This window comes from Heteronotia binoei, chromosome 14 (assembly GCF_032191835.1).
Source record: "Heteronotia binoei isolate CCM8104 ecotype False Entrance Well chromosome 14, APGP_CSIRO_Hbin_v1, whole genome shotgun sequence".
Classification (NCBI taxonomy): domain Eukaryota; kingdom Metazoa; phylum Chordata; class Lepidosauria; order Squamata; family Gekkonidae; genus Heteronotia; species Heteronotia binoei.
Genome location: NC_083236.1, coordinates 67889878 through 67908939, shown reverse-complemented (window position 1 = coordinate 67908939; position 19062 = coordinate 67889878). Strand labels below are relative to the sequence as shown.

Below are 19062 nucleotides of genomic sequence, written 5' to 3'. Positions count from 1 at the left end.
CCTACTTTTGAAAGCAGCAAAGCAAGTAAGTTGCTCCCATAATAAACCCTATACTATTAGCATAGCTTAAGGGCAAAATCATTCTTCTGCATAGCCAGTTTTGAAACTTTGCACTACAGAGTTTGATCCACCAAGAAGATTCCCTCTCTCTTTTTTTTTTTAAAGTATTTTGATCTTTTAAACTATCCGCAGCACCTGGCTTGCCAGTTATCCCCTCAAGAGGTTTAGACCTGCAAATCATACACCCGTCGATGAACTTCTTAATTTAACAGGAAGAACATAAAAGCTTATTTTCCTTGCTGTGTCTTGATAGGCTTGCGTAATCTGTGTTTTAGGTTGCAGCAGTCTGTCTGGACTAATTTAAACACTGATGGGTTCCAGATGAAACATATCCAACAGCAGATGAATTACACTGATAGCAAATTCAATAGACTAGAAAGCCAGGTTATTACACTCTGCGTGACACTATGCAAGGTTATTATTATTAATAATTCCGTAAAGATGTGATCTAAAATTTACACTCTCTCTCTGACCTTTTTTTGTGTGCGTGTGTGTGATTCTGGTGTCCATTTCTGCTGTCGCTGAGCAATGACTCTGAAAGAGGTGAGCCAGAAATATATGTACAAAGCTTCCTTATACGAAGTCAGATTACTGGGGAGGGAGGGAGGAAGGGAGGGAGGAAGGGAGGGAGGAAGGGAGGGAGGAAGGGAGGAAGGAAGGAAGGAAGGAAGGAAGGAAGGAAGGAAGGAAGGAAGGAAGGAAGGAAGGAAGGAAGGAAGGAAGGAAGGAAGGAAGGAAGGAAGGAAGGAAGGAAGGAAGGGGGGGAGGGAGGGAGGAGTCAGAGCTTTCTTTGCCCAGTTCCCTGGATCCCATAGAAGAGATACAAAGAAAGCACCCCTAATACCAACAAGTACTAACTTTTAAAGCATGTTTTAAGGGTGTTTTTTAAAAAATAATAATAGTGTTTGTGTGTCCTTTAAGAAGTTTATATCTCTGCTACCTAATCTTAAATAGGTGTACACATGGCCTGGCCCAATATGGACTGGCCCAACAAGGTCTCATTTATATCAGATCTGTCCCTCATAACAAATAAATTTGACACCCCGATCTAAAAGATCTTTCCCCAACTAGTGAAACCTGAGTTCCTTAAACAAAAGGTGTTGGGACTAAACCTTGAGTAAAACACGCACCTGTCCACTGAGCTATCTCCAGGACAACATCACAAGTGTGTGTCCAGTCCGGAAGCTCTGCCCAGGGTATTATGTCTTCTAGTCGTGGTTTCTTGCCCCCAGAATCCTCTCCTTCATCCCAGCACCTCATTCCTTACAGCGACTTGACAAATCAGATTCAGACCAACACTTGCACCAACAAACAAAGAAAACTCAATACAGCATCTCGAACTGCACCGTCAATTCAACACGCACCCATCTATTCAATACCTTTGTTTTCTGAAAGTCTGACTTGGGCTTTTCAGCCTCCCTGCTGTTCAGCGCGCCGAGGAATTAGCAAAATTCAAACGGGGTGGGGGGTGGGGGGGAGGGTGACATAGCACTACAAGTTTTGGGCCTCCAAGTAACAACCCCAAGATATCTGTTCTGAAATTGCTTGATTCTAGTCCAGTACCTCTGATTTCCAAGGTATTTGACAAAGGAAACTCTGACCCTCAAAAGTTCATACCCTGAACATCCGGCTGGACTCGAACCCAGCTCTTCTCCTGCAGGCCAAGAGGGCTACACTCTGGAACTATGTCTGGAAAAATAGTGAGCTATTTGGGTAATAAATCCTCCTAATGCCATCCCAGCTGAGCTCTCCAAGGAAAGGCAAGCTTTACTATTCCCCGGGCTGGCATTCCTGCCCCGCATGCTTGGTGGGAAAATTCCTTCATTATCTCCTAAGGGGCAGCTTCTATCTGGCTCTAAGATAATGCTGGATAGGGCCCTGCTGTCTAGAAGAGAGGGGGTGTCCCTGCCGCAGCAACTGGAAGGGCAACACCCTCCGAAGTTATCAAGCCAGGAAAAGTGTTATCTTGCCCTGGAATTTGGCAAAGGAAACAACTGTTGGCTCCCCCCGCCGTACACACGCACACACCACTTTTTAAAATTCTATGTACTCAAAGCAATTTTATAGGTGGTTAGGAAGGCCAAACTTACTGTATTTGTACCTCTGAATCACGCATGCCACGTGCGCATAAAAAAAAAATGGCACGTTACCGAAGCAACGTCACTTGAAATGCAGAGTTTCCCCAGCTGGACAATGTACGAGGTCACAGTACAGTGATAAAAAAAAATGAGAGTTGTCATCAAATCATCTATATGGCCATTTTAATCATTTAAAAACCTGCTGGGAGCGGCAGAGTTCTGAGTCAAGCCCCTTTCCCTCCTAGTCTTCTTCACCACTTTGGTGTAGTGGTGAAGTGTGTGCACTCTTATCTGGGAGAACCAGGTTTGATTCCCCACTCCTCCTTTTGCAGCTGCTGGAATGGCCTTGGGTTAGCCATAGCTCTCACAGAATTGTCCTTGAAAGGGCAACTGCTGCAAGAGTCCTCTCAGCCCCACCCGCCTCACAGGGTGTTTGTTGTGGGGGGAGAAGATATAGGAGATTGTAGGCCGCTCTGAGTCTGTGATTCAGAGGAAAGGAAAGATCCCCTGTGCAAGCACCAGTCGTTTCCGACTCTGGGGTGACGTTGCTTTCACAACGTTTTCACTTTTTATGAGGTGGTTTGCCATTGCCTTCCCCAGTCATCTACACTTTTCCCCCAGGAAGCTGGGTACTCATTTTACCGACCTCGGAAGGATGGAAGGCTGAGTCAACCTCGAGCCGGCGACCTGAAAACCCAGCTTCCACCGGGGATCAAACTCAGGTCGTGAGCAGAGCTTAGGACTGCAGTACTGCAGCTTTAACACTGCGCCACGGGGCTCTTTCAGAGAGAAGGGCGGGGTATAAATCCGCAGTCGTCTTCTTCCACTTCAAACCCCACTTTCCTGACTGTAATGCAGCATCCTGAAGTTCAGAAAAGGAGAACAGTTCTTTAAGGAACAGGCTTGCAGTCATTAATGTCAAATAATGTAAGCCTATATTTTCAATCGCAACGTCACTGCTAACCCCTGAAGTTCTCATATCAGATTTCACCCCAGTAAAAAAATCCCCCTCGTTTACTGGTCTTGATGTCATCGGCCGCCCAAGAAACCTTTGCTCCACGACCACGGCTGCCCCTCCGGCAGGCAGCCCCACGAAAACGGACACCTCGAAAGATAAACGCTTTGTGGGAAGGCTGATGCAGCGGATCAAGAATTTTTAATAAGCACATTTCCCTTCACTTGGAAAGTGTGGCTTCTTGGTACTATATACTTTTCAAAATACTTTCTATTAAATACAGATTTGGTTGGGGGCTTTTTTCCCAGAAGGAGGAAAGGGACAAAAAAAAAAATCTTTTCCACTGACAAGCTGAAAGAGGAGACTCGTACAGAAAGTGGCTCTGGCAAGGAAGCGAGTGGCGCTAACGGCATGGCTGGCATGGGCTTTCCTGAAGATGGCAGCTTGGCACCCAAGCTGAAAAGAGGACCAAAGAGTGCCATTAGATGCACAAGAGCCAGGCTAGTGAACCCAGGAGGAATCCAGGGGTGGAGGTGGGGATAAGAACCTAAGAGAAGCCCTCTTGGATTAGGCCAATGGCCCATCCAGTCCAACACTCTGTGTCACATAGTGGCCAAAAAAACCCAGGTGCCATCAGGAGGTCCACCAGTGGGGCCAGGACACTAGAAGTCCACCCACTGTGCCCCCCAAGCACCACTAATACAGAGCACCACTGCCCCAGACAAAGAGTTCCATTTTGCCCTGTGGCTAATAGTCACTGATGGACCTCTAATCCATAGGTTGATCCAATCCCCTCTTAAAGCTGTCTATGCTTGTAGCTGCCACCACCTCCTGTGGCAGTGAATTCCATGTCTTAATCACCCTCTGGGTGAAGAAGGACTTCCTTTTATCCATTCTAACCCAACTGCTCAGCAATTTCATTGAGTGTCCACGAGTTCTCGTATTGCGAGAAAGGGAGAAAAGTACTTTTTCCCTCTACCTTCTCTATCCCATGCATAATCTTGCAAACTTCTTTCATGTCACTGCTCAGTTGATGTTTCTCCAAACTAAAGAGCCACAAGCATTTTAACCTTTCTTCATAGGAAAAGTGGTCCAACCCTTTAATCATTCTAGTTGCCCTTTTCTGTTTGGTGTTACTCACCAAAGGGTGATTAGCACATGGACTTCACTGCCACAGGAGGTGGTCATGGCTGCAAACTTAGATAGCTTCAAGAGGGGATTGGATAACCATATGGAGCAGAGGTCCATCAGTGGCTATTAGCCACAGCATATTGTTGGAACTCTCTGTCTGGGACAGTGATGCTCTGTCTTCTTGGAGCTTTGTGGGGGGGGGGGGCAAACAGTGGGAGGGCTTCTAGTGTCCTGGCCCCACTGGTGGACCTCCTGATGGCACTTGGGGTTTTTTTTGGCCACTGTGTGACACAGAGTGTTGGACTGGATGGGCCACTGGCCTGATCCAACATGGCTTCTCTTACATTCTTATGTCTGTGGCAGTGATGCTCTGTATTCTTGGTGTTTGGGGGGTGAGGCACAGCGGGAGGGCTTCTAGTGTCCTGGCCCCACTGATGAACCTCCTGATGACACCTGGGGGTTTTGGGGCACTGCATGTAGGGAGTGTTGGACTGGATGGGCCATTGGCCTAATCCAACATGGCTTCTCTTATGTTCTTCTGTGACACAGAGTGTTGGACTGGATGGGCCATTGGCCTGATCCAACATGGCTTCTCTTATGTTCTCTGGGAGGGGAAGCAACAGCCGTAACTGTGGTCTGTCAATTCAGGTCACACCAATAACCCATTTCAAAAACTTGCCTTTTGACACTGGTTTGTAATTTCAGGCTTGAAAAGGGGGAACCCACATGAACACATGGAGAAGGAGAACTGAAATCCCACTCCACTCCCCGCCTCACTGTCTCCTTCCCGCCTCGGCCTCTGCACATGCTTTAGATCCTATTTGCCTCCCTGCAGCCTTAGCGACCTCCACTGCCCTCCCTGTCCCCTTCACAGCCGTTGTAGTCAGCCCCTCCCCGTTTTCTTTTCCCTCCTTTCACTTTCACCACCCTCTCACCTCTGGGGGTGTTTTGTTGGGTTGTCTAGACAACTCAAAATGGCAGCCAGGATTTTGTGAGCCGCTCTTGTGAGACTTCAGCCAGCAAAGAACTCTGGTTGCTTTGGCAGCGTCTGTCCATGCACTGATCCCAATGTTTTCTTTAACGTTTCGCAGGAAACTCTAGAGTCGCCTTGGGTGTCTACTCCAGCCCTGGCAGAGGTTCTGCTCCACCGGACCAGAGTTTGTGACGACATCTGCACGATATCAAAATTAAGCCTCTTCTGTTATGGCTTGGCAAGATGCCTGAACTGAGCCCGTGGCCCTGCCCTCTCCACAAGGTAAGAAGAGAGCGGTGCGGTCTGGTACTCCTTCGCTCGAAAGCCAGAATGGGGGATAAAGGAGTGAGGGACATTGTGCCACTCTGGGCATGAAGGGTTGCGGTAGAGCACTTTGGCAAGGATGCTGCAGTGCACGCTGTCAATGCCGTGTGGTATCACTGCCAGGTGGCTTTACCGGGAAACAATTGTTCCTCGGCTGGCTCAGGTATTCCTCTTCGGCTGGGAGCATTCCAGGCATACCTATAAACCCGGCCTTGACCTTCCACACCAAACTTGGCAGTCTCGTTAATTAGCAGGAGTTCAGCGCCTGCCTCTCTCGACAGGGTTATTCACCCCTACGGGGACAGAAAATACAGACTTCAGCACCTAACAGGTGCCAAAAATGAAACCAATTAAATCAATGGCCTTAGACTTGAATAACTCTACACCGGCTGCACAGCAGGAGGGCTTTTTGATTAAGCTGCACGTCAGCTGTGCTGGGAGGGGGAGAGAATGCATCCTTTTACGAGTGCCAACAAAGCAGGAGTCAAGTTGCACCTTTAAGACCAACGAAGTTTTGTTCAGAACATAAGCTTTCGTGCGCTAAAAGCACACTTCTTCAGTTCCGCTGGTTCTGTGCGTCTGGACGCGACGGAGAGTTGAAACACATGGGAAACAAAACAGTCAATGAGCTTGTCTCGCTTGGAAACAGCAGCCAAGGTAGCCAGACCGTTCCGACGGCCTGTCTCGAGCCGATCAGAAACAGCCTGTTGTTATGCTAAATACTTGCACGACATCTGTGTTTCCAAATGCAGCCATTCCTACGGAGAGATTTTATTGCTTCAATCACCTTCGACGTCAGGAATGTGCGCTACACCTGGGCATGTTCTCCCGTTGCAAGGCTAACGTGAATTCAGAGTGACATTCTAAACTGGAAACAGGGCCGGGGTTCTTCCTGCAAGGGAGCCCTGAAGTGTACTCCGATGTTAATTGGTCCTTGTGGAACTTTCCTTAAATAGTCGTTTACAAAACATCTGCCTGGAGGTATAAAAGAACATGAACCGGCTTCCAATTTTGTGCAGAGCGGCAAAAAAAAATGGAATCTGATCATTTGGGGCCAATGGAAGATCGGTCCAATGTAATTTCCACTGATTTGGGGAATTACAGACAGAAAACTCAGGCGCAGGCACAAATTTCTGATCGTTCCCACTGCAGCCAAATGGAAAACCGATCCGCAGAGCTTCTCCCAGGCTCATGAAGTCTTCCAGCTAGACCAGAGTCTTGTAAATGTTCTGTCCCCAGCACTGCAAGAGGCGGCTGGACCGCATTCTGACATTACGTTAAGCCAACATTAAGCTGACATGCACAAACTCAGCTTTTCACCTTAAGCGCCGCTGCCCTTGAATGGAGGGAAACTGGTCCAGCTTCCTGCAACATGCAGATGCAAACTCCCTGGTTAACTACAGTTAGTTTCCCCCCTGGGGCCTGAATACTAAACAGCAGTTTAACTTAACTTGGCTGAGGGCTTGAGGGTGGGGGTGGGAGGGGACCTGCATAGTATCTTGCAGGCAACCAAAGTTCATTTAAACCACGATTCCATCGTCATGTTTCATGCAAAAAGAGGCAGGGGAGGAGACAGGCTCAAGGCACACGTGTGAGCAGGGAACAAGCCGGATTTTATTTATTTATTTAGAAGAAGACCGTAGATTTATATCCCACCCTTCTCTCTCAGTCAGAGCGGTTTACAATCTCCTTTTTCTTCCCCCACAACTGACACCCTGTGAGGTAGGTGGGGCTGAGAGAGCTCTCGCAGGAGCTGCTCTTTCAAGGACAGCTCAGCCGAGAGCTCTGGCTGACCCAAGGCCATTCCAGCAGGTGCAAGTGGAGGAGTGGGGAATCAAACCCGGTTCTCCCAGATAAGAGTCTGCGCACTTAACCACTACACCAAACTGGCTCTCAACATTTATATCTTGCCTTCCCTTGTAGTTCAAGGCAGCTTACAATAACCTTTTTTTAGTTTAAAACTCAATAATAAAATAACAAACCCCAAATCTCTCCCCCTCCCCACCTTAAAAGATGCCTGCCAATACAACTCCCACCCCCCAAAGCCTAAACATACATTGCAGCCAATGTTCCCTTTAAGCTGCAGAGTCTTGTGAGCAAAAATTCTGCTTTGTGAGCTGCTGGCATGAAAGTTGTGAGCTCCTGCATCAATGCGTGTGCTCTGGGGTCATCCTTCCTGAGCTAAGACCAAAATGTGTGAGCTGGAGGCTAAAGATCTGTGAGCTAGCTCACGCTAACTCAGCCGAGAGGGAACGCTGCTTACAGCCCCTCCTGAAGATCTCTAAGGAGGGGGTCTCCCTCATCTCTTTGGGGGGCCTACAAAGCTGAAGCCATGATGGAAAAGTCCTCGGCTCTGGTCGATAACAGATGGGCCACCCTGAGCGGTGGGATGTTAACAGAAGGCAGCCTGACAACCTGTCGTAGACACAGAGGATCATATGGAAGGAGAAAGTCTTTCAAATATGCACCTTGTCAGCCTGTCATTAGTCTAATACAGGGGTGGCCAACGGTAGCTCTCCGGATTTTTTTTTTGTTTTGCCTACAACTCCCATCAGCCCCAGCCATTGGCCATGCTGACTGGGGCTGAAGGGGGTTGTAGGCAAAAAAAAAACATCTGGAGAGCTACCCTTGGCCACCCCTGGTCTAATACGACGTTGGGATTGCACTCAGTCAAGCCTCTTGCCGTTTTCAAACTGTTCCCAGCGAGACTGCTATGGAGACTAAAACATCAGAGCGATTCGGCGAGACGACAGCCATGTTTCCCCGACCGAGCAGGACTACTGAAGAAAGGCCCTCTGTAACTCTCCTGCTGGATGTAACATTTGGCAGGAGCCCACTGAGGCATACCGTAGAAGAGCCACGAGAAATGGTTTCAATCTATACAGGCTACAGGTTTAACTCCGCCTGACCCTCTCCACTGGCCAAGAGCGTGCTGCAAAGTATGTGCTTATGGCAAGAGATGCAAACGTACTCACAGCGAATGCCGTAAATCATGAGAGGATCGAGCTGCTTCTTCCCGTGCTTCCCCTGCCCAGAAAGGTTGGAGATGGCTTGGATTTCCCGGTGGAAGAGGTAATCCAGCAACGTCAGCGCCATTTTCTCGGCCGTGCGGCAGTTGGTGCTGATGTGCAGCATGTCTGCGGGCGTGATGGAGCAGCGGACCCGCATCTCGGGATTGCTTTCGTCTCCCAGCCACGTCCCGCTCGGGTAGTCCTCTAAAAAGACACACAAGAAAAGAACGCTTTGATCGCCGGAGGTGGCTGCTTGCGGCATTTCCATTTTGGTTAAGTTCGTCGGATGGCCCAAATGAGCCCGATCTCATCGGAACTCAGAAGCGAAGCAGGGTCACCCCTCGTTAGTATTTGAGTGGGAGACCACCAAGGAAGGTCAGGGTTGCTGTGCAGAAGCAGGCGACGGCAAAACAGCTCTGAACACTGAAAACCCGAGGGGCTCACCATTATTAATTATTATTATTATTATTGAAGATGAAGATGAAGAAGATATTGGATTTATATCTCGCCCTCCACTCTGAAGAGTCTCAGAGTGGCTCACAATCGCCTATATCTTCTCCCCCCACAACAGACACCCTGTGAGGTGGGTGGGGCTGAGAGGGATCTCACAGCAGCTGCCCTTTCAAGGACAACCTCTGCCAGAGCTATGGCTGACTCAAGGCCATTCCAGCAGGTGCAAGTGGAGGAGTGGGGAATCAAACCCGGTTCTCCCAGATAAGAGAGCTATGGCTGACCCAAGGCCATTCCATCAGCTGCAAGTGGAGGAGTGGGGCATCAAACCCGGTTCTCCCAAATAAGAGAGCTATGGCTGGCCCAAGGCCATTCCAGCAGCTGCAAGTGGAGGAGTGGGGAATCAAACCCGGTTCTCCCAGATAAGAGTCCGCACATTTAACCACTGCACCAGACTGGCTCTTTCAACCACCCTTTCAAGGACAACCTCTACCAGAGCTCTGGCTGACCCAAGGCCATTCCAGCAGCTGCAAGTGGAGGAGTGGGGAATCAAACCCGGTTCTCCCAGATAAGAGTCCGTACACCTAACCACTATACCAACCTGGCTCTCCAGGTTATTATTATTTGCATTTGATGAATCACCCTATTCCGGCTAGTGCCAGGCTCTGGGCGATGAACAACATTAAAAATACATATATATAAAATCAATTACATTAAAAAGATTACAGACCCCGACAGCATCTTTAAAGTGGAAAATGGCCCCGCGGGATCTTTTTCGCAGATTCTGCAGGGCCTGCAAAAATGGAACTATTCCGGCAGGCCTTCAACATCTAACCGGGAGGGAACTGCCACCTCGCACCACTGAGGAGCGACAAACATAATAGGATCGCGAACAGCGAGAGAAAAAGGAAGCTCCCGCCATATCGAAGTTGTATAGCACCACAAAAGGTTTTAAATTGTATTTTGTTGGCTTTAAATTGTTTTATAGAACTGATGGCTAGCTGCCCTGAGTCTGCTTGAGGAAAGGGCGGGATAGAAATTTAAATAAATAAATAAATAAAAGTGCTCTTATTCAGTCATGACACCACATCAGGGGTGGGGGAATCCCCCCAAGAGGGGGTGGAGAGGAAAAGGTGCCAGCACGGCAATGTCAGCTGCGACTTCACACACACAAACACACCGGCTGACTCACAGAATTTTCTCCCCACGCAACACAAATATTTTTGAATTTATAGATCATTTAAATAAATACATTTCTTATTTATGTCATGTAACTTTAGCTGACTCTTCTTTCCAAGAGGCTCAAGGTGGAAAACACGGTTTGCTCCTCCTTCATTATATCCTCACGACGACCCTGTGAGGTAGGCTAGGCAAAGAGTCTGGACCAAGGTCACCCAGTGAGCTTCATGGCAGAGGGGAACATGTGAACATATGTGAACATATGAAGCTGCCTTATGCTGAATCAGGCCCTTGGTCCATCAAAGTCAGTACTATCTACTCAGACTGGCAGCGGTTCTCCAGGGTCTCAAGTTGAGGTTTTTCAAGCCTATTTGCCTGGACCCTTTTTAGTTGGAGATGCTGGGGATTGAACCTGGGACCTTCTGCTTACCAAGCAGATGCTCTACCACTGAGCCACCGTCACTCCCCTTAGACATAGGAACATATGAAGCTGCCTTATACTGAATCAGACCCTCGGTCCATCAAAGTCAGTCTTGTCTACTCAGACTGGCAGCGGCTCTCCAGGGTCTCAAGCTGAGGTTTTTCATGCCTACTTTCCTGGACCCTTTTTAGTTGGAGATGCTGGGGATTGAACCTGGGACCTTCTGCTTACCAAGCAGATGCTCTACCACTGAGCCACTGTCCCCAATTTAAACAGGGTTCTCTCAGACTCCAGTATGGTAACTACACCACAGTACCTCTCACCATTATGCTGCAGAGGAAGCAGCTTCTTTCCCAACCAATTGCGACGCCATGTATTATTCCCCGCCCTCCAATGAATGCTGTCATTCACTTATCCATTTCCACTAGGGCCTACAAATCAACTGATTCACAGGATTTTTCACCGGCAGGTTTCCTGCAAATGAATGCTAAAAAATTCTGCAACAAGGAAAAGCAAAACCTGCCAGGGGACTAAATTGTGAAGAAGCCCTAAATTGTGTAAGTAAACTAGCTCAAATCATGATATAAACTTCATTACACTCCAAACAGAAATTCGCATCAGCAGCCAAGATGCCATTTTCCATGAAACAATTCCACCCAAGGCCAGATATCCTAGCCCAGGGTGACACTCACAGTAGAATTTGAAGGGAGGAGGGGGCAGGAGGTGGGACAGAAACAGAAAGCCTAGGATCCACACAGGGTCATATGACTTTAATTAAGACAGTCACCTTTCGGAACTATGCTTCTATCACAGTTCTGGTCGCCGCACCTCAAAAAGGATATTATAGCATTGGAGAAAGTCCAGAGAAGGGCAACTAGAATGATTAAAGGGCTGGAGCACTTTCCCTATGAAGAAAGGCTGAAACGCTTGGGACTCTTTAGCTTGGAGAAACGTCGACTGCGGGGTGACATGATAGAGGTTGACATGATAATGCATGGGATGGAGAAAGTAGAGAAAGAAGTACTTTTCTCCCTTTCTCACAATACAAGAACTCGTGGGCATTCGATGAAATTGCTGAGCAGACAGGTTAAAACGGATAAAAGGAAGTACTTCTTCACCCAAAGGGTGATTGACATGTGGAATTCACTGCCACAGGAGGTGGTGGCGGCCACAAGTATGGCCACCTTCAAGAGGGGTTTAGATAAAAATATGGAGCACAGGTCCATCAATGGCTATTAGCCACAGTATATGTGTGTATATAAATTTTTTTGCCACTGTGTGACACAGAGTGTTGGACTTGATGGGCCGTTGGCCTGATCCAACATGGCTTCTCTTATGTTCTTATGTTCACAGCGGTGCCCAAATTTGCTGAAAGTAAGAGCTGCACAGAATAAACAGCAGGTGTTCGAGAGCCACAAGAGAAGGGAGGGAAGGAGGGAGGAAGGAAGGGAGGGAGGGAGGAAGGGAGGGAGGGAGGGAGGGAGGGAGGAAGGAAGGAAGGAAGGAAGGAAGGAAGGAAGGAAGGAAGGAAGGAAGGAAGGAAGGGAGGGAGGGAGGGAGGGAGGGAGGGAGGGAGGGAGGGAGGGAGGGAGGGAGGAAGGAAGGAAGGAAGGAAGGAAGGAAGGAAGGAAGGAAGGAAGGAAGGAAGGAAGGAAGGAAGGAAGGAAGGAAGGAAGGAAGGAAGGAAGGAAGGAAGGAAGGAAGGAAGGAAGGAAAATAGAAGGGGAAGGGAGGGAGGGAGAGGTAGAAATAAAGCAACTCTAAATGCATTCTCCAAGCCGCCAGCTGACTTAGCCTGAATAAATGATTTAAAGACACAAGTGCTTTCTCCAAGCTGGCTGACTGTGGAAGGGGGGGGGGGGGTTCAAGAGCCAGACAATATGTGTGAAAGATCCACATGGGACTGCAGTTTGGCCCCCCCTGTTCTATCACAAGGTCAAGAAATCCAGCCAGCATTTCCTATTCTGTGACTTCCAGGATGACCACAGGGGTATTGAAAACCACAGCTAAGAGAAGCAGAAGTTTAGAGCGGCTCACACACACACACACACACACACAAAAGGGCATCCTCTTTGTCAGTGAAAGAAGCCGAGGGATGAGTCACCCCAGTCGTGGGAATGGGACTGTTGACTCAGCAAGAGCTGGGAACAAGCTTGGAAAGTGCGAGACATAAGTGGTGGCAAGTGGCAATTTACTTGATGAATTGCTTGCAGGGCACTCACTCAGCTGTAACCACGTCTTGCAGACACAACTGGATTGGCGTTCCCTTTCAGACTTACTGAATGGGGGAGTCTGCGTTCTTTCCTACACGCCGTCATTCACCAAATCTGCAGACCCAGCCATGAAAATGAATCACCACAGCTCATCTCCCAAATGCATCTTCGAGACTGAGGTCATAAGAAGAAGCAGGATACAAATTTTATGACGCTGATACCTGACGCTAAAAAATGCCAAACTTGGCAAGCAGTTTGGGGCAGGGGAAAGAGTCCTCCTAAACCACCAACTATCAGAGAAAGATGCTTCATTCTCTCTTTCTTGCCATTTGCATTGGTTCTTATACAACAAAGCACTAGACATCTGAAACCTGATCTTTTACAAAGGGTCAGGCACACAGAGGTTCTATAGTCCACCCAAACTCCTAGGCATGACTGTCGCAAACTACAACAGGGGTGGTCAAACTAAGGCTCGGGAGCCAAGTGTGGCTCTTACATATATTGTGCGGCTCTCAAAGCCCCCAGCATCCTGATGGCTGGCTTGAAGGAGACACTTCTCTCTTGAAATCACTTCTCCAAGCCAAGCCAGCTGGTGACCTGGAGAATGTATTTATGAACATATATGAAGCTGCCTTATACTGAATCAGACCCCCCCTCGGTCCATCAAAGTCCGTATTGCCCACTCAGACTGGTAGCGGCTCTCCAGGGTCTCAAGCTGAGGTTTTTCACACCTATTTGCCTGGATCCTTTTTAGTTGGAGATGCCAGGGATTGAACCTGGTACCTTCTGCTGCTGAGCCAATGTCCTTCCTTTTTTAAAAAGTTGCTTTCTTTCCATTCCTCCTCCCATCTATTTGTCTTCCTTCCTTCCTTCCTTCCTTCCTTCCTTCCTTCCTTCCTTCCTTCCTTCCTTCCTTCCTTCCTTCCTTCCTTCCTTCCTTCCTTCCTTCCTTCCTTCCTTCCTTCCTTCCTTCCAGCTCTCAAGCATCTGAAATTCATGGCTTGTGTCTCTCAACATTCATGTCTTGTGGCTCTCAAACATCTGAGGTTTATTCTACGTGGCTCTTACATTAAACATGTTAGGCCACCCCTGCACTAGAGGCTTTGCACAGCACGAAGCCACCCACTCACATGTCTTGCTTGTCCCATCCTTCCTCCCTTACCCTACCAGCCTGCTTCCAGCTCTTTTCTGCCATCTTCCCTCTTCCTTCTCTCTTTTTCCCCCTGCTACCGGGCCGCTTGTCGGGGCTACATAAATGACCCTATTGCCTCCTCCACTCAGCATTGATAGGAGCTCCCAGATCCAATCTCTGGCACCCCCAGTGAAAAGGGGGAGGATCAGGTAGCAGGTGGGACGCAAGACCTCTGGCTGAGGCCCTGGAAAACTGCTGCCAGTCAAGGTTAAGAAGACTGACCTTGACGGACTCCACAAAGAGCAGCACCATGTGTCCATCAGTGCCATCAGTCCGGCTTTCTGAGCCAAGGGAGCCCCCCTGCCCACCAGAGTGCCTCAGCAGCATCGCCTCTGCCTACACCAGGGGTGTCAAACTCATTTGTTATGAGAGCCTGATTTGACATAAATGAAGAAGAATTGCAGATTTATACCCTGCCCTTCTCTCTGAATCAGAGACTCAGAGCGGCTTACAATCTCCCATATCTTCTCCACCCACAACAGGCACCCTGAGAGGCGAGTGGGGCTAAGAGGGCTCTCACAGCAGCTGCCCTTTCAAGGACAACCTCTGCCAGAGCTCTGGCTGACCCAAGGCCATTCCAGCAGGTGCAACTGGAGGAGTGAGGGAATCCAACCCGGTTCTCCCAGATAAGAGAGCTCTGGCTGACCCAAGGCCATTCCAGCAGGTGCAAGTGGAGGAGGGGGGAATCAAACCCAGTTCTCCCAGATAAGAGTCTGCACACTTAACCACTACACCAGACTGGCTCTTTCAACCCCCCTTTCAAGGACTACCTCTGCGAGAGCTATGGCTGACCCAAGGCCATTCCAGCAGCTGCAAGTGGAGGAGTGGGGAATCAAACCCGGTTCTCCCAGATAAGAGTCTGCACACTTAACCACTACACCAAACTGGCTCTTTCAACCACCCTTTCAAGGACTACGTCTGCGAGAGCTATGGCTGACCCAAGGCCATTCCAGCAGCTGCAAGTGGAGGAGTGGGGAATCAAACTCGGTTCTCCCTGATAAGAGTCCACGCACTTAACCACTACACCAAACTGTCTTTCTTGTTGGGCTGAGTCATGTCAGGCAGGACCGTGTGTGTACCTATTTAAGATTAGGTAGAAGAGATATAAACTTTATAAAGGACACAGACAAACACAATTAAATATTTTTTAAAAAACATGCTTAAAATGTTGGTCCTAAAGGTTCTTTCTTTGAATGTCTCCCATGGGATCCAGGGAATTCGGCGAAGGAAGCTCTGGCTCTTTCCTTCCTTCCCCAGGGGACCAGGAGGGGGAGGAGCCACAGCCAATAGAAGGAAGAGAGACTTGGATCAGTAGCTCCGCTGTGCAGCTGAGAGAGCCCGGCAAAGCAAGCTCTCCCTTCCCCCCTAAGGGAGGGGCCTCAGTCAATGGAGAAAATAGAAATTTTGCTCAGTAGCTCCTGTGCGACTGAGCAAACCTTGCAAAGCAAGCTGTGATGCAGAAGGGAACAAGAGAGGGGGAGAAGGAAGCAGATGATAGGCAGTTGCTTGGGGGGCTGATAGGAGCCCTCCGAGGGCCTGATTCAGACCCCAGGCCACGTGTTTGACACCCCTGGCCTAGACCATGGATGAGAGAAACAAACGTAGACCTCCCTCCAGATCTGCTTTGAACCTACATCAGAGGCTCTTCTGATGACTTAATTTAGCCGTTCAGGAGCCACCCTTGAGCTAATATCGACAAAAAGTCACGAATGGCTGTTTTTCATAACCGCTTTGCTTTCAGGCTCCAGCCATGAGGAGCTCAGATGGAGGAGCTTTTCCCACATTTGCATGACCCTTGAAAAGCACGATCTTCATTTCCTGCCCTTGGCTTGAGTTAAGTGGCCTGCGTTCTCTTAGATGGCCCGCCAAGAAGAGAGTAATAAAATCCCAGCTTAGGAACCGGCTTCGAAGCTCAGGATCGCTTGTCGAACACCTCGTCAAAGGCAGGCTGACGTAACTGACGGCGGATCCAAGATTAATGCAGGAGAACTGCGATAACGGGAAAGGCTAAATTAGAAGAGCCTTCATCCTCTTAGGCTTCTGCAGGCCTGCATTTGGAGAAGAAGCCATGCATCACTGCCGACGTGAACACTGGGGAGCCAGCACAGGTGACACGCGGAGGTGGCTTCAAAACCCCTGCTTATCTAGGGGCTAAGCGGTACAATCCCTCGTTCTCGTTTTCTAGGCAGGGAACTTGGGTTGCTCACCATCTATCTTGTGAAACTGTTGTGCAAGATAAAAACGATGCATGGCACCATCTAGGCAGGTCCCACAGATACTGTTAAACCTGCAGCCGTCTGTACTTGCCACGCCAAAAGCTGCTGCCATGTGGTTGGCTAGGTGGCTTTCATTCCTACAGACGGCAGCCCAGCACATTCCCAAGCCATCTGGGCGGGCTCCTACTGGGTCCTGCCGTCCACCATCTCACTCATCACAGGGGGTTGCAACCGGCGTTCCCTCTAAGCTGAGTTAGCGTGAGCTAGCTCACAATTTTAAGCCTCTGGCGCACACATTCTGGTCTCAGCTCAGGAAAAATGGCCCTAGAGCAAGCTAATTGATGCAGTAGCTCACAACTATAATGCTCACAAAGTAGAATTTTTCCTCACAAGAATCCACGGCTTAGAGGGAATGCTGGTTGCTACTGCAACTGGATTTTGCCATTCTTACACACTAAAACAAACCAGTTGCAGAGCACATTATTTAGTGTGCGTGAATGCACCCATTAAGAGGTGCTTTGCCACTGCCTGCCTCTGCATAGCAATCCCGGTATTCCTTGGTGGTCTCTCATCCTAATACTTGCTGGAGGAGGAGGAGGAGGAGGAGACTGCAGATTTATACCCCGCCCTTCTCTCTGAATCAGAGACTCAGAGCGGCTCACAATCTCCTTTATCTGCTCCCCCCACAACAGATACCCTATGAGGTGGGTGGGGCTGAGAGAGCTCTCCCAGAAGCTGCCCTTTCAAGGACGACTCCTGTGAGAGCCATGGCTAACTCAAGGCCATTTCAGCAGGTGCAAGTGGAGGAGTGGGGAATCAAGCCCAGTTCTCCCAGATAAGAGTCTGCACACTTAAACACTGCACCAAACTGGCTCTTCCAACCACCCTTTCAAGACAACCTCTGCCAGAGCTCTGGCTGACCCAAGGCCATTCCAGCAGCTGCAAGTGGAAGAGTGGGGAATCAAACCCGGTTCTCCCAGATAAGAGTCTGCACACTTAACCACTACACCAAACTGGCTCTTTCAACCACCCATTCAAGACATCTCTACCAGAGCTGACCACCCAACTGGCTCTCGCTGACCCTGCTTAGTTCCAAGATCTAATGAGATTGAACTAGCCTGGGGGCTATCCAGGCCAGGGCCTCATTGCAGTCAAACCATTTCTAATCCTGTTTGTTTGCCAGGGTAGATGTAGCCTCAGCAGTACAACATTGCATTCTCAGTCAGGAGTGTGCGGACCGGCGAGCAGAGGGGCTTCCAGGCAGGGAGTCACTAAGCACACAAAGCTGCCTTACGCTGCATCAGACCACCAGTCCATCAAGGTCAGTACTGTCTACCCAGAGTGGCCGCCGCTCTCCGGGGACCCAGGCAGAGAGCCCTTCACATCATCTTTTACTTTAACCAAGAACCCTGAACAGCCAAATCCAAAGAAGACCGCCTCTCGACGGCATCGTGCTGTTCGATTTCTCCGTGCCAAGAGTGATACCTCTGAAACGAAGGCTTTCCTGACAGGCATCTGGACTGAACTACAAAAGGGGCTTTGGTGCTGAAAGGAGTGAAAAATGCAACCTGACAACAAGCAGTTTTCCTTTATCCAAACCCCACCCTCAGTTACTTGGAAGAAAATAAAATCTCTGCTAAAAATACAGGACAGAAGGAACAGCTTTCATTGACGGGACGGAGGATAGTGTACAAAGAAGGCACAGGCATTCATAAAAAAAACATGAGACACTGTCAGCAACCTGGGCTATTTTAATCCATTTTCAGGAGCGGGGGAGCAGCAATAGTCATAAACGCGTCCCTTTGGATGCTGCTTTTTTCTCTGAGCACAAGAAGCTGCTCACGCAAATTCCGCTCAATGCAATTTCTGGGTCAGAGGGTTCATTTCTGATTCCATTCCGCTGCACAAAGAACACCCCTTCCCTTCACAAAGCCAATTCTTCCGAGAGGCATTACGTTGATTGCTCTCTGAGTTACAAGTCGGCCGGCCACCTGCTGCGACTAAAGAGAAGGCCTCTACAGAGCACGGTCCGCGAGAGCTGGAGGAACAGAGCTGGTAACACAAACACTGGTTGCTGTAGAAACAAAGCACGGGGGAGAACCTAAACTCTCAGTCTATAGAAACCCCGTGTCAGGAGGACAACCAAAAATGAAGCGGCCCACTGCCAATAATGCGTGCACGCGTGCGTTTCTATCCCTCCCGGGGAGATGGCTGACCCTTCGCCGCTACTTGCTTTATTCCGCTGGGAAACTCGGCCTTAACTAGTCTGACATATGAGCATTAGCAATGTCAAGAAGCAAATTCCTGCACTGACTTCTCTCTCGGTCCCGTCAATCATCCCTTTAAAAGAAAAGAAAAGCCAGCAAAACACCTGCCTGTGTAAATATTTAAAGAATTAACTGGTTCCTTTCATCAAAATATTTTTTATTTATTTGACTAACTGAAGTTGGGTGCAAATCCGGCATTTCAGCCAAGGATGGATGCCTAGTAGCTGTATCAGAAATAGCCTTAAGAAAATAAACCACCTCATGCACTAGGCATACAAACCCCTCTCCCTGGAGCAATTAAATAATACTTTAGCCAATGGGTAGGATATCATACACACACACGCTCTCTCTCTTAATGAACCACCATCAATCAGCCTGGCTTTTACCAACAGCAAAATTCAAAACTCAGCCAATGATATTCGAGCACAAATCATTAAGAAATTGTAATCTCAGAGAAGTAAAAACACAAGGCAAAGCTGATTAATTGGCACTAGTTACCTATTTAGACTATTTATTTAGACTATTTATTGGCGCTGGTTACCTATTTAGACTTGCCTATAATTGGTGCTGGTTACCTATTTAGACTTACCTA

General features: G+C 48.7%; 1 protein-coding gene across 2 annotated transcripts in view; it reads right to left on the bottom strand.

Moving 5' to 3' along the window:
• BANP (BTG3 associated nuclear protein) overlaps positions 1–19062 on the bottom strand; it is a 303621-nt gene that overhangs the window by 189069 nt on the left and 95490 nt on the right. For both annotated transcript variants that reach the window (XM_060253627.1, XM_060253628.1), the window contains exon 7: positions 8497–8736. In XM_060253627.1, coding sequence (XP_060109610.1) covers positions 8497–8736 — 240 coding nt within the window. The remainder of the gene's footprint in view (positions 1–8496; positions 8737–19062) is intronic.